The 16,897-nt window shown below is 28.4% G+C and overlaps 1 protein-coding gene across 1 annotated transcript in view; it reads left to right on the plus strand.

Annotated features, from left to right (window-relative positions):
• The window catches only part of c11.1 (maestro heat like repeat family protein c11.1), a 55,437-nt gene extending 41,232 nt beyond the window's left edge, over positions 1–14,205 (plus strand). Inside the window, 22 exon segments of the mRNA XM_067279612.1 lie at positions 747–904; positions 979–1,098; positions 1,178–1,297; positions 2,831–2,983; positions 3,063–3,265; positions 3,649–3,883; positions 9,351–9,455; positions 9,535–9,670; positions 9,763–9,866; positions 9,944–10,096; positions 10,165–10,319; positions 10,391–10,556; positions 10,625–10,842; positions 10,929–11,066; positions 11,137–11,398; positions 11,860–12,048; positions 12,937–13,092; positions 13,168–13,302; positions 13,389–13,491; positions 13,556–13,602; positions 13,604–13,622; positions 13,684–14,205. Coding sequence (XP_067135713.1) covers positions 747–904; positions 979–1,098; positions 1,178–1,297; positions 2,831–2,983; positions 3,063–3,265; positions 3,649–3,883; positions 9,351–9,455; positions 9,535–9,670; positions 9,763–9,866; positions 9,944–10,096; positions 10,165–10,319; positions 10,391–10,556; positions 10,625–10,842; positions 10,929–11,066; positions 11,137–11,398; positions 11,860–12,048; positions 12,937–13,092; positions 13,168–13,302; positions 13,389–13,491; positions 13,556–13,602; positions 13,604–13,622; positions 13,684–13,766 — 3,158 coding nt within the window. The 3' untranslated portion in view covers positions 13,767–14,205.
• The last annotated feature ends 2,692 nt before the right edge of the window (positions 14,206–16,897 follow it).

Below are 16,897 nucleotides of genomic sequence, written 5' to 3' on the forward strand. Positions count from 1 at the left end.
ATTTATTATAAAACTTTTAAATGTAAATTTGAAAATTAAGCTTTAGTTAATACAATATTCCAAGTAAAATAAAAACTTACAATATTTACACTTTAATATTATCATTACAAATTTTACTTAAAAATAATTTTTGAAGAAAGTTATAATAAAAAGTAAGACCCAGAGAATAAAAAGTAATTTTGATAAAATTAAAATGTTTGACTTATTTTATAAAATTAAATTGAGAATAATTTTAAATACATGTATGTTTTGCTTGATGACAGATTGTATATACAACAGAGTTCTCATAAAAAGATAATGGAACTAAAAATTCACACTTACCTCTACCTTTTCTATGTTTAGATGTTTAGCTACATAAATATATATGTTACAGTTGTGCTTCATATAGCCTATATGAATGGTAAACTATTCCATACAGGATTTTTCTAAGTACACTCTATGGTGTTTGCTTATTGATGTATTTCTTAGAACATATTCATGTCATTAATGGCACATAACTGTATTAAATAAATGTAATAAAATTTAATTCTTACAGCTTTTATGAAAAACTAGTTGATAGAATATTTAGAAATTCAATTTTTAATTTAAAAATTTAATTTATTAATAGTTTAACCTTTAAAATATAAGAATTCTTTTTATTTAATTATTTTCTATTTTTTATAAAGCTAATTAAATAAGAATTGTTTGAATTTTTTATTAAAATTACAATTACTAAATGTATAAAATTATTTTTTAATGGAATTTAGAAATTGCTGACTCATGGAATCAACAGATGTGGGAAGATCAATTGGTCGAATTTTTATTGAAATCTGTTGAAGAAGTAGATCGTGAAGATTGGACAACAAAACTTGGAAAATCTCTTTTGTCACAATTCTCTTTATATCCTAATCAACCAGATGATAAGGTAGATGATAATTTTCGTATATTCATTAATTGTGAAAACTGAATTTTAAAAGTACAATCTGAAAAATTTTTTAGATTATTCTAATAAAGATGATTGGAGCTGTAATGAGGAAGATTAGTAATCGCCAGTTCATTAATAATGCCCTGGATGGAATTTTTGAAGCAGTTCAACATTCTAATCCAAAAGAAAGAACTGTCAGTTTGAAACTTTAAAAATAATTTATATTCTAAATCTATAAGTAAGTTTTTAAATTATCTTATTTTATTATTATAGGGATGTGCAGTAGCTGTTGGTTATTGTGCAGCAACTCATTTGGACGTTGTTCTTGTAAAATTAGAACAAGTTGCAAAAGGTGAACTTCGAAAAAGTTCTGGTCTTCTGGGCTTTATTAAGGTGATAAAGATTTCTATTTAATTGAATTTGTAAAAATCATTTAACTAAGTAGATATAAAGAACAATTTAATTCTAGATTTTTTTTTTTTTTTTAAATAAAAGGCATGTAGAATCACAAACTTATATAGAAACTTCTTATTTCATACAAGAATTACATTCCAGAACATCTCAGAGGCATATTATAAATAGTCATTAAACAATGCAATCATATAATTAAGACAGTAACTTCTACATTCTAGCTAAGTTAGTCTAGTTTAGATTATTTTCTAATTGAATTAAGTGTAAAAGCTAAAAACCAAATTTACACTTTCAGTAGTCAATTGACCAATAATGTTTAGCTAAACAAAATGAGAAAATGCTATGACACAGCTTTCATGGTATTTTAAATATGGTTGCATGTATTATTTTAAATTTTTATAATTTAAGTATGCATAAATTAAAAAGTCACTCAATTTATATTTCATAGTATTTCCAGAAAATTTTGCTATTAAAAATAACCTATTTCTATTAACAATTTATATCTATTAATAATTTATTCATTTTTTTTCCAAAAAATCGTAACAAAAAGGTGGATGCCTGGTTTATTTGAAACAGATTTGATGAAGCCAAGGGTACTTTTAGTTACTAAGTATTTTGCTTGCTTTGCTAGTGATAAATTTTGTTATCATCTGAATGACTTTGCTTAATCAAATGGTTGTCTATAGCTGATAGTTATAAACAATTTTATTAAATGTTTCTGTGACTAATTTTATGAAAATGAGGAAAAATGAAGTTAAATATACAACTGAGACTGTCAGTACAAAATCTTTTGTACCTGTATTACCTCTTAGTTTAAACTGTCAATCAATTAGCAATCTTTTTACCTATGATTCAAATTAAACAATGTAAAAAGTCTTATTTTCATTTAATTATTAAGCAAATTCATTATAAAATATATTATCTGCAACTTATGGTAATGTTCCTTTCTTAGAATATACATATAATTTTTTTTTTTTTTGTTTTTATTTTTTAATACCATGTGGATTTGTAATTAACAAATGCTACAAAACAGCAAGAGTGGAGCTAACTTCACTGAGCAACAAAGTCAGCAATGGTAACATTATTTCTTTGTTGTTGACCAATGAGATGTTCTCTTATTTAGCAGCTGAGTAATTGGGACCATTCCCAATATGACAATACATGCATCTGCATTCCGCTTCTGTGTATCTAGACATGAATGAAATGATGTAAGTTACTATAGTAACATGTATACTGGTAACTGAGTTACCTAGTTCTTTGAAGATTGTAGTAATTTGTTGCACAATCATGAGTATGCATTATTGTTTGTATATTTGCATTATATGTATAGAATAATATAAATTAAAATTTGAGATAACTTCAACTATATCTCTCTCATGTAACTTGTATCCTTTCTTCAGTTTATTATATATTAAAATTAATGACATCATTATATGCTAAATTAGTTGAAAAAGTATATTAAATTTATGCGCACTGATCCTTTCATTAATTATTGAGTTTTGATATCTATTTCAGGATATTAAAGGCGATAGTGAACAAGAAAAAGTTAAAGCAACAGTTATTTTATGTTATGGATATGTTGCATTAAATGCCTCCTCTAATATTCTCACCACTCGAATTGAAACTCCAATATTAAGAAGCATGGCTCAGTTTTATCAGTCTTCAAAGGTATATATTGTACTAATTGTTAATATTGTAATTTTATTTTCTGTCAATATTTCTTATTTTGTGATGTTCTTTAAAGCAGGATGTGTGTGTTAAACAAAGTATGCTTCAGACAATCAAATTGATTGCTGAGGCCATTCATCCAAATCATTTAAAAGAGCATTTCACATTCCGTTCAAGAGATGAAGTTTTAGCATTAATGAAAAATATTTTGAAAAATGAAGTTGCTTTACCTCTCACTTCAACCATTCGAGCCCAAGCTCTTGGTGCAGCTGCAAGTCTTGTGTATCCTTATTATTTATAGAATTTAATCTGTCTGTGATTTAAATATATAAATTTATTCTTCACAGTAAACTATTATATTAAATATATAAGTGATATTGATCTACATATAATCATGTATGCAAAATAACAGTGATTTTGCATATGTGATTTATATGTAGATTAAAAACTATCTTGGATTAGTTGTAGACTTGTACCAGATATAAGCAATTATGACAAAAGATATTAATTAAATGTTATAGAAAATACTCCAAACAAACTTCATTCTCTAATAACACTGTCTAAAATTAATTTATATCTACGTATTATATATACAATATTTTTATCAGCATTATTGGTAAGATGTTAAATTCTTTTATTGTATTATTATTCTTAATTGACTTTAGCTCTCTTGATCCTCCTCTTACAGAACAAGATAAGTCTAGTTTAGTACAGACTGCATTGAATGCTGTTTATCCTCTACCTCGTGAAAATAGATTGTATAAGAATCATGAAGAAAACATTGAAGATATTGTGGAATATGATCATATGTTTAACAATACATTTGAAAATTTAAATCAATTGCTTAAGCAATTGTTGTTGAAAGAAAAGACACCCGAAAATCTGCAGATAATTATGAAGGTATCACATCAAATTAATGCTTATAATTTATTAATTTGACTTTAATTTATGGGAATAAATTGATGTAGATATAAGAAATTTTAAAATAAACTGTATATTTATTTATAAGAAATACATAATTTAAAACTTGACACCATGTTATATGCAAAAACTAAAAACTGCCTCGTAAGGTAACTACTTATAAGTTCATAAAAGTGTTTTATTTAGCCCTCATCAGTTACAAGAAATACTTCTAGATCAGCTTTTAAAACCTTCATAGTTTTAAAATTGAATGAACATCATTGCTAAATCAAATAATCTTTTTTAAAAAGTTTTGTTCAAAATTACAGTTATAATAAGATTTTACAAAATATTTGCTTATTTAAATTAGTAAATAATTTAAAATTATATAATAGCAAATTTTAACAATATTATCTTGTATATTCATAAAAATCTAGCTAGTCTCCTTAATTAACATATTAATAACTCTTTAAAATTTTATTGTGTTTAAAACTGATTTCCAACAATCCTGCAATTCTTTTGCATCATTGGTATTAATAACTTTTGCATATTTTTCTACATTATACAGCGATACCTTGGTTTTCATCGATAATCTGTCCAAAAACAATCGGCGAAATCCTAAACCAATGAAAACCAAGGCAATTATGTATTTCCATATGAATCAATGTAATTTCAATTAATTTGTTCTAGACCCTTCAAAATAGATACCAAAAAACACATTTTATAGATAATTAATAGTGTTAAATACTAAAAGCAATAAGAAATTAATATAAAAGATTAATCTAAAGGAAAGCAATGGAATTGTTTAGCTAGACATGTGGGGTAATGTCTTGTCTTGTAGAAGCTATTTGGATATGAGCTTCTTGCCGATATCACTCCGTCGTAAAGTGTGATGTAATTGTCATGTAATAGTGGTTGTATGTGTTCATGATTATCACAGGGATAATGCCTTCCGAGAGGTCCGTTTAAGGGTAACTGGTCCCTATTCAGGCATTACAGACATAAAGAAAACCCAGAAAACTTCACCAGGATATGGCCAGCCCGTTCTGGCGAAGTGCAAACCCATGACCAAACTCCCAGTGTTCAGGGAATGGAACCATTGGCCAATGGTGGGTCATTGCAGGGTAATGCTTACACGACAAGAAATGCCACACAGAGCCAGAAAATGTGTGGGTCACCCTTTGTTTTCGCAAAATTAGCAGCGAGGTCCCTTGTGCACACCAACAAAATCTGAGGCAATTGACGAAAACTGAGACAAATTTTTTGCAAAAAAAATCGACGATAACCAAAGTCAACAAAAACCAAGGTATTACTGTATATATAAATTTGTTCTAAAACTCTTAGGGGAAAGTTCATATTACAGACTTATCTCATTCCAGTACATTGTTACCTCTTTTTCCACACTCATAATGTTAGTGATGCTACTATATTGCAGTTGGTTTAGTGACAGGTTTGTAATGTCCCTTGTTGCAGTGCTAAAGATCCTGAAGTGGAGCCTATGTAAAAATAGTTTTCTTTATTTAATGAGCGTCTTATCACATAAATTCCTGTACTTAAACTTTAATCTAATTTGCATTTATCATTTCTAATTGCTCTCATTATCATAACATTTCTTTTAATCCTTAGTGACAATCCTGCTGGTTTGTCACTGGTAGTAGCAGTAGCAGCTAAAGATGCTACTGCTTTACCATCACAATTAAAATCCTCTTTTTTTATCTTTTATTTTATCTTGCTGTAATTCAGTAGTATATTTAATTTAGATTGTGTGGCATCCATGATTCTCTATTTAATATGGCTAAATTCTTCATTTTTATTGTTAAATATTGAGAGATGTGATATTGCTCTATTTATTAGAGCTCTAAAATCAGATAATTTGTGAGCAGTAGTATCAGTTGATTTCCAATGAATAAATGCATTTACTGCTAGCAATTTGTGGAAAATTTTAGTTAGTAGCTTCTCATTTTTTTTATATATTTAAATCAAGAAAATACAGAGTGCGGTGCAGGAACTTCCTTATTTGAAACACATCACATAGCGGTTGTTACTTCTTGGAGAGTGGGATTGAGCACATTTGAAAGGATGGGGCCTAATGTTTTTTGTACGGTTAGTTTAGTAATGATCATGCAGTGGACAAGAGAGGAGTGCACATTCACTGTGGCGACTTACTTTTCCAACAACCGTTTGGTCATTGCAACCCAGCATGCATTCAGGAAACAGTTTAATATTGCGCCTGCAGGTCATGTTCCTGATTGAAAATCAATTGTTCAGTGAGTGGACATGTAGTGTGTAGAAAAAAAAAACCAGGACCTTCAACACCACCAGGACACCAGAAAACATCGAGAGAGTAAGGCTGGTGATTTTGAAATCCCCTAAGCGATCTGCACACAAACATGCAGCTGCACTTAGAATTTCTGATTGCACAATGAGACGATTTCTTCATGAAGACCTGAGATTTCATCCATACAAACTGGCAGTGGTGCAACAACTTAATCCATGTGATTTTGTTTGAGGAGCGATCTTCATGGCCAGCACACTTGCCAGATTTAGCCCCCTGCGATTTTTTCTTATGTGGATATCTTAAATCCTTGGTGTATACCAATTGTCCAAAGACCCCTGAGTGAGCTGAAAAACAATATTTGTGCTGCTATTGCCAACATAGACACAGACATGCTGGACAAAGTGGATCGAAACTTCCAATTTCAACTCTCCAAATGTATTGACCAGAACAGAGGCCACCTTCAAGATATCATTTTCAAAACCTAATGAAATAAAACTTTAAATGTACCTTTATGTAAAGAAAAAAGAATTAAATTGATATCTCCAATACTTTTTGTTTTATGATTTTTTAAAATAAGGAAGTTCCTGCACTGCACCCTGTATATACTTTCATAACTCTCTTCTGTTAATTTGATTGTTAATCCTATTGAATTTTGATTAAAAGATTTTATGACTTCCCGAACTTTACTTTCTGTTTTCCAAATAATTAATAAATTTTTTACATACATTATTATCTTGATGTCATGTAATATTTAACACTCCTGTCTTTCATTCATTTAAACTGGCAAACTCACTGGTACTCCTTCTTAGTTAATGATATGTTTCCATTTTATAGAAAATAATATTTAATATTAAGTTAGAAATTTTGCAACTATTTAAATTGGCCTATGGTATGCTTTTGCTAATGCAAATGCACTCTCTCATCAATGATATAGCTATTCTGTTTTTATTATCAGAAATAGATTTTAATAGTCTAGAACTATTAGCTTGTCACTTTTTTATAGAAATGGATTTTAATACTTTAAGTGCCCAAGGAAGCTGTTAATAGTATAGCTAGTTTTACATTGTATGCATGATACTAATTTATGCAATTTCTTTTCTAGGCTCAGTGTAGGGGCATATGATTTTTTACTACCAGCCTTAAATGCCCTTTTTTTATTATTATTAATTTTAATAATCTCAGCATTGCTATTTTTGAAATGGATGTACATTTTGGGCATTGTGATAAACTATGGTTGGCAATTAGTTTACATGCTTTCAATGCTGTATTGTCTTTTGGTTCGTAAAGTCTGATGATTGCTTCACTAATGTGTAGATATTCCTCCATTTTTATTATATATGATTCTCTTCTATTGAATACTGGAATCTTTATTTTATCTGCATATAGAATATTATATTGTTTTTTGTACATCATTTGCTTTCTGCTCTGCATATTTTTACTGCATCGTAATGTATATTGTTATTTGTGTATTATTGAAGAGTTTTATTCTGACCATACTTGCTTCTTTCTTTGAAAATTTTACACTCTCTACTTCCATCTGCGCATTGTCCTGTGCATTGTGATCTTGCAATACAAATTTGTGACCATATTTAAGTGCCTTTTTATCTTCATAGATTTCTATTTCTTCTTTCACATAGTATTTTATATAAAGGTTCTCATTTGCTTTTTGTGGTTTGCTCATGTATAATTTAGTTTAGTTTTATAATAAGTGTCTTTCTTAGCTTGTAAATGTTCTAAAATTATATTAATGTTTCTTCTACTGTCTGACAAAAGTCTATTTCTGATATGGCATATAGCCAAACCTCTTTTTTTAACATTTAATTTGCTCCTAATACAATAAATACTTTTTCGTTATCATAATTAACATTCTTAAACGTTTACTCATAAATAAGGGTTTTTAAAGACTTGCATCCTTTGGCACTCATTCTATATAGGCTCATGGGAAAAACTTTGTTCATTCTACATTGGTTCCAAAAATATACTGTTCTTCCATCTTCGGTAGCTTATACACAAGTTTTCTTTGCTCTCTATATAGTAATAAGGCTTGGAAATATATATAATTTAATCTAGAGTTTTATATAAAATAAAATAACTTGTTAGGAATATATCAGAAATACTGTGTTAAAAAGTTGTACACAGACTGCCTGTATAGGCTACTTACTTCAGCTGTGCAAGAATATAGCCAGCTATGGTTCTACCATCTGATACAGTGGTTATGTATAAGTATGGCTGTAACAAAATAAATATTCTTGTTTTATGTTAACACAATGGAGTGACGTTTTTCAAAAACACTTGGCATATTATTCATCACTTTATTTAGTTAGGACGCCAATTACAGGTCGCATTTCGGGCATTCCCTACTCTTCAGCTAACTTAAAAGCATGGATCACGAACATACAGACCACAAACACAATGTTCTGTATCTGCTTTCATAGATAGTGAGATAGATAGATAGGCTATTAGTAGATTTATCTGGAGGATCTGTCATCAAACCTGCCAGTCTGTTCACACTTCTCTCATTTGATCTGTGAAAGCAGATACAGAACATTGCATTTGTGGTCTGTATGTTCATGATCTGTGCTTTTAAGTTAGCTGAAGAGGGGCGAATGCCCGAAATGCGACCTGTAATTGGCGTCCTAACTAAATAAAGTGATGAATAATATGCCAAGTGTTTTTGAAAAACATCATTCCATTGTGTCAACATAAAACAATGTAAATTAAAACACGGTTTCATTAGAATTAAAATAAATATTCTTATTTTATCAATAGAGACAAAAGAGGAATATTTTCTGCTGTTTGTTTTCTTTCTTTATTACATTGAAGGATTTTATTTTTCTTAACAAATAAATACAGATTTATTTTAAAACATTTATTCTCTTATATATAATCACACCTTAAAACAGCTATAGTTTCTGTTATCATTTAAATCTAATAACCTCTATTAATTTTACATTTCTAATATAGTTGTTTGGTAAATTTCTGAGGAAAAGATATGAGGTATAAGAATAATGCATGCTTTTTTTTCTAAAATATATTGAAATGAAGAAAATATGCATAGATTCTCATTTAAGGATAATTTTTTATTATCTTCAAATAAATACATGAAAATAGTCACATGATCTCAAAAGATTATGAATTCATTTTATTAAACTGCCAAATTTTTCAGATGTTTTTAAAAATATTTTTCAGTTATTAAATCCATGGATGATTTCAAAACATGATTTTGAAAGAGAAAGATGTATGCAGTCCATTTTTTTAATTCTTAAATCATATCATGAAGAAAAGGAAGATCTGGTAAGTTTAGATTTAATAAACTTATATTTCTGAATAATAAAAAAATGCGATTTTTAGTTTAACATTTTTTAATTGTCAGATGTATAAACCTTTTTCTACCCTTGGAGTTTGTTTGGGTCTTCTTATACCTCGTTGCACTGATCCTCAAGTAATCATTCGTCTTTTAGCATTAGATTGTATAAGTGCCTTATTGCAAATTTCCAATGGAAGATATGGTAAGAGTAAACACAATTTATTAACATTTTTAATTTTATTATAATTATTTTTAAAATTTTAATTTGCATCATAAATATTTTTTATTTTATAGATACAACTGATGATAATAATGACCTTTCTTTAAACTTTCTGAAAGATCAAGTTGTAAATGATGCACCAGCTTCTCTTTTTTCTCTCACTAACGAATTAGCTAAGGTTTTCATCATTTTTTTTTTTAAATTAATTGATTGACATACAATGAAACTAAGCATAAGATTTTTCTTGTTATGCAGGTAGTTTCGTGTAGATTACCATCAGATCAAGTGTGCTCTTTCATTTATACTATTTTGGAAGGTCTATGTGATCCTCATTCAAATAGTTCATCTGGAGCATCAGTTGTTCTGAATGGTGTAATGAAATTAAGAGGAAGAGAAATTAGACCTGAAGTATGAATTATTTGACCTTTTTTTAAATTAAATTAATATTATGTTACCTAAAAATTATTTTTCACTAGATTCCACACATTTTAGAATGTTTACAAGTCAAATTAGGAAGCATTACGTGTCCTCAAACTCGTACTGGAGCACTGAGAAGTATTCGTATACTTGCATCACATCATTTGTCTGCTATAATTGGAGCATTTTTAAATTCGCCTTTCCCATTTGATGAGTGAGTTTTATTTTTTTGTAAAATTTCATTATATGTTCTGTTAGGTTACTTTAAACATATATTTTTTATAGTCGGGTTATTGATAGTTGGAAGATTCTTGCTCAGGATAAAGAATTAGGAAAGAATATATTAGATTATTTGTTAGAAATACTATCAGACAGTACTTTATATGAATTACAACCAAATCCTCAGAACCATAAGATGATGATTCAAGTTGCAGTGCAGCAACCTCTTGTGGTTAGTAAAATTAAAATAAGTTTATTTTTGAATTTTTAACGTGTGACTTGATTTAATTTATTTTATAGGCAGTTTGTGCTTTAAAAGAAATATTTAGAGTGCCTGAAATGGAGCATTGTGTGAAAGACCATTTTGATAAAATTTTTTCATTGCTCCTCCTTGCAATTGGTAGTTATATCAGTACTTATCCTCCAGTAATAACTAATGAAGATGGTAGGAAAGACAGTACTTTTAGCTTTGGAAAATTTTTCTCTGATAATAAAGGTGTAAAGTTGAATCCTATTAGGTAAGTGTTTTTTGCTTGATTTTTAATTTAAGCAAAAGCTTAATATTTAAGTTAACATGATTGTTTTTTTATTTACTACTTAACAGATACATCACTGATACTTTTAAGGCATTTTTAATGTGTGCTAAACAAGAGAACATTGTATCTCATCTAACAGAAGGAGGCTATTGGGTAGTCATGCAAGATGAAAATAAATATCCTGAAGCTATTGCAGTTTTAGCAGAGTGAATATAATGTATTTTCATGTTTTTTAATTATTATTTCATTAAATTAATTGATTTCCATTATTTTTAGTGCACTATGTACTTACTCTCCAAGTCACATTCCTAAAATTGTTGCTAATTTGAATAGTGCACTAAATAGCATCTGTGAAACACAACGTATTGTAACAGTAGCACTATTTGCTGAATTACTTTCTAAAGAATATCATGAGAAAAACACATTGACAGAACCTCTAATGAACAATCTGCTCGGCAGATTAGTGGACACTTCTCACATAGTCAGACGTTTATGTATCAGAGGTTTAGGATGTGTAAGCAGGTTAGAGAAGGATCAGGTATTGAATTTTAAGATTTATATTAACATTTATAATCATACTTTACATATTTTTAATTATTTATTTATAATAAAATGACATTGTCTTTAATCAAATCTTAATTAATTAATTAATTATTAAAGTATTTAAATAACAATGATCATCATTTCAAAAATTTTTCTGAAGCCATCATGTGAGGATGAATGGATAGGGGTAAGTTAAAATAGAGAGGATTCTTTTATGTCAGGCTTATTTGTTTATAAATGAAGCATGTTGTGGTTCCTATGGTTTCTTCTTAACATATCTGCTTTTGTCAATCACGTTGTGGTATCTCATTATTATTGCATGATATATATGGTTATTGTTTTCTATGTGCTGTAAAAGTGCAGAAATTTCAGTGGCAAAATTATGTTGCACTTTATGAAGTGTGTTGAAAACAAGAAAATGTGGTTTTATTAAAAGTATTTAATTTTTAAATCCAGATACAGAGATATTCTACTACAGTATTATCAGCTATGATGGCTGGAATGGATGATAAAGATGATCCAGATAGTGATATTACTTTAGAAGCGATGAGTGGCTTATCATCTGTACTAGCACAAGTAGCTGAGCAGGATGTCAGGGGAATATTAGTAAATATTGCCCTTCGTATTCGACCAATGTTTGATAAGGTATTATAATTTTTATTAAATATACTGTGTTTTGTCAATTTGAAAATAACTATTTATAAATTTAGATTATATCTTGAAATGTATATGTTAAATTAATGCTTCAAATAATTTAAAACAGTGTTTCTCAAAGAAATTAATTTTATTTCTAATTGAGAAAAAAAGATTAACTCTTTCTGTAGAGCATCTAATTAAAAGGTTAGGCCCAAATTCTAATATGTCTGAATATGATTTTTGTTTATTGGGAAAGTTATTTGCCTGAATTAAAGAAAAAAATCTCACTTTTTTGCATCATTTAGTCTAAATTTGCATTAATGAACTGATAATTTTGAAATAATGGAAACATTAATAAGAAAACGAAACAAGGGTCATTCATAAATTATGTAATACTATTTTTATACTTTTCAACTATTGTCACATCCCCTGTAACACTGTTATGTACACATACACCAAAATTATGTAATGCATATCCTTGATCAATTCCCTTAATTATATAAGAAATAATACATAGCATGAGATACTGAAGTTACATTATTTTATTAATTATGTCTATAATGTACAGTATAAAGCAGTAACAAACATTATGCAACTATGTAACACTTTTTCTTTCATGTTTGTTTTTTGGCAAATTAGACAATGAAAGATATATCCAAATCTGAGAAGTTGTTGCTATTTGGTTACTAGCACTAGTAGCTTAAACCTTACATCTCTGTGTTACATAATTTATGGACAACCCCAAACATATGCACCTTTCTATTTCTTAAAATATAGCATTTTATTTACTATTATTTCTTAGTATTTCTCTATCGATATTTTTGAATTATTCAATAAACAATATGTGTAGAATATTTTTAAGTTATTAAATGAACTATACGATTTTTTTAATAAAAGGAGAAGCCGCTTATAAGAGCAGCAGCATTTTCTCTCTTTGGAAATTTATCACGTTTTGGAGATGGTCCATCCAAAGAACCATTTGTAGAACAGATTCACAACAATTTTGTCACACTATTGTTACATTTAAACGATGAAGATCAAAATGTCATAAAGGTATTAATAGAAGTCATTAATTTTAATTAAATAATTAGAAAATTTAAAATAAAACAAATTTTTCTTCCTCTTTAGTCATGCAAACAATCCTTACGTCTCTTGGGGCCTATGCTGGGCTCAGATGGAGTCAACAATATGTTTCAAAAATATTTAAGAGATGAAGGTCATCTTCATTATGGAGAATTTATTAATGATCTCACAAAAGCTGTAGTAAGATCATTTTGCTTTAAATTTAAATAATTTTTATGCTAATATTATTTTTATTTTAATATGTATAATAACATAATTTAATTTAGATTGCAGACTTTCCAGAGAAAATTAGTTTCTATATTACAGCTTGTTTATCATATCTAAAAAGTTCTTCACCTATAATCCAAGGAAATGCAGCTACTTTATTAGGTAATCTAATTACTAATTTCTTTAATCTTAATTTTTTAAATATTAAAATGAATGATATATTTAGGTTTCTTCCTTGGAAATTTACCTGTTAATCAACATGGTACAATATCAAAAAGAACGAATTTGTGGAGGTATGTTTATAGATTTTCCATTTCTAAATTTTATAGTCTAACCATGGCTTGTGTTTTCCAGCACTGATATTTTTGCTAAAGGATTCTTCATCCGAAGTTCGTATCAAAGCAGCCGAAGCACTCAGTTTGTTATCTTCTTACTAAATATTTGTTTAATTGGGGAAATTGTTAAATCAAAGACAAAAAAAAATTATATCAAAGAATTCAGCGAGATTATTTTTGTTTAGAAAAGAATGTAGTTTTTAGAAAATTATTCAAAGCTAAATTTTAAATATTTAAGGATCATTCCATTCCACTTGCATTAATGTTGTATCCATATATGTATATATAGTTTATTATAAAAAATCTAATTAATGAAATTAAGTTGATGATCAAATTTATTGGGTCCATTGAAAATGTGCCAACTAATTGTATATATCAGAGTACGGTGAATTTACAATGGCATCTCATAATTTATGATATCCAAATTTTGGTTGTGCAATAGGAAACTATTTTCAGTTACAAATAATGAATTGTGTATAGAATTAATGATGTTAAAATTGTTAATTATATTTAAATAAAATTGTATTTAATTATATTTAAATGATTATGAATATTTTATAAATTTTTACCTCAACAATTGAAATACTAAAAGTAAGTTTTAGGTTTCTAGTAATCAAAATTGCTTCAAAATCCATAAAATCACAATTGATGCTGAAATATTTACACAATAAAATTATTGTGGCAACCTTAAATATGTCAGCAAATATCTGCAATTTTATGGATTTTATTAATTATATTTTTGTATTCCATATTGCCAAGAACAACTGGTGAATAGTAAATTCAAGTTATATTTTCTTAGAGGCAGCTACTGAAACTGAAGAGTTAATTTCAGGTGAAAATTAATGAGACTGCATACTTCCTCAGTATCTAAAAAATTTAAAAATAATTTCTTAGAAAATAAGGCAATGTATATTATAGATTTATCATTTTGTGAGGTAAGATGTTTGTGAAAAAATTGTATGTATATTTTTTCCTTCTTTGAGTTATAATTTAAAAGTTCCAAAGGTACCAGCAGTGTACAGGAGGTTTTTTTATTATAAACTTCCATTCTGGATTTGAATTTCTATAGAAATAATTTGTTTTAAAATTTTGATTAAATTGAAATATGTCTACTGCTTAATTCACATGAATTCATAAAACCTTGACCAAGAAAAATTGTAATATTTATAGAATATCTTAGTGATTATTTCAATCAGACTCTGTCAGAGTGCATCAAGGAATTTCTGCTCCACTAATGACTGTTGACTTGGATTCTTATTGTTTGTTGTTCTATTTTCTTGGTTTAACCATTCTCATTACCATTTGAAATGTACATAAACCTAGTGACGGCATTTATCTTAACATCAGAATAACAAAAAGTCATATATTTAAGATTAATCACTGTACTGAATTTTGAATCGTAAATATTACTAAACTCCAATTTTTTTAATTTGTGAATTAGCATTTGTTTCTTCTTAGATTGGGTTTGAAAAAAGTTTAAAGCACTTTACATACCATGAAACTTCAGTCAGTCTGTGTTAACCATCACAATACTGGAGTACACCATTGTCTGAGAAGTCATAAAACAGCAGCAATAGTTACTTTATTTCATCATTCATCGCTCTTAATGGATGAACTAGTGTAAAAGGAGGAATGGCACAGCTATGAGCCATTCCTCGATTTTGATAAAAGAAGTTTTACTCTACTTATTAAACAGATAGATTTTACTAATTATGATAATAACATTACAAAAGACAATGTATGAAAAGCAAAATTTTTCTATAGAACTGATGCTTTTAAAGACTAGATTGTTTTGTTTTATTTTTAATTCCTCCCTTGGACACAAAGGGGGCCCTTTTACCAGGCTGATCAAGGGCACAACTGGATGATGAGGGATGAGACTTGATATATCCGGAACAGATCAATCACGAGAAGTTAATGAAGTTCATTCCGATTTTGATCCTGGGCCTTCAGACCATTATGCCAATGCCTTAACCACCTCGGTAATTGGGGGGGGCTTAAGAAACCAGACTGAATGAGAAAACTAGTACGATTATAACAGTTTATGTACAAGTTCATTTTTTACTTGCTGTATGTAATAAGTGAATTATAATGTGTATTCCTCATTTTGTCTTTAGTATGAGTCAAAATCTCATGAAATTATTTCGCGTATATTTCAATTCTCCTATACAAAATTGAGAGTCAAATACACACTTTTTATTGTACAACTGTATGAAATCTCAGCCGCGATTTTGCCTTACCGCTGCTAAGAATTTTTATTTATTAGCAACGAGAGTGAGTGACTCGAATTTGCATGTAGTGATTTTACTCATATTTAAGTATTTTATATCATATATTCCACATTCCATGTCTGTATATTCCAACTGAACTGTTCGTAATCGACTAAAATGAGTGCATCTGTTGTGCTTTACATAATAATTTCAATTTTTTGTAATATTGGCCATACATAGAGTTCTACTATGGGATTATTTCTCATTTAATACATTGAAAAATTTATTTTTTAATTGTATTATTGGGCTAATTGTATTATTAAAAAAATTGTAGACCTATACCTTCCCACCGTTGCCTGTCTGTCCTATATTAATCTCGAGAACGAAGTTAGGTAGATGAACGTGGAGATGAGATTTGGAAAGCTTATGGGCAGGAGACCCCAATAACTATATACGAACTTCCAGTTTGTACCGGAAGGCATATATAGTTCAATTCGAAAACTTCAAATTCATTCAAATAGTTCAATTCAAAACTACCCCTGAAAGCAGTTAGATAGATGACTGGCACGACTCTATTGCTAACAGAAAAAGTATGATGTACAGGGGCAAGACTAATAATTTGAGGTGGAGGGCATATATTTTAAATGAAATAAATTAAAATATAATTAAAAATTGCATGTCGATGTCACAATAAATAATTGCTCGTTTAAATTTATCATGCCTTATTAATGAGACATTTAATGGCAACGATTACATGAATTGATTCATAATATTATACCTAATAATAATTTCTTTTCATTTTAACTGTGACATAGGTTAAATATTTCGGTTATTTCCACATTTGTTCGTCGGAAAAAATAGGTTCACATGGGTTTAAATTCATTGTAAAGCAATTATATTTTTTTATTCAAGTTCTGTACAAGATTACTGACAATGTTGCTGCTATTTTTTCTATTTCTTTGAAGATTTAATCCTGTTTTTAAGATGATTTCATGATATTTTGATATAAAACTTTTTTTTTTC

Source organism: Centruroides vittatus, unplaced genomic scaffold (assembly GCF_030686945.1).
Source record: "Centruroides vittatus isolate TY-2023 unplaced genomic scaffold, ASM3068694v2 contig_875, whole genome shotgun sequence".
Lineage (NCBI taxonomy): Eukaryota > Metazoa > Arthropoda > Arachnida > Scorpiones > Buthidae > Centruroides > Centruroides vittatus.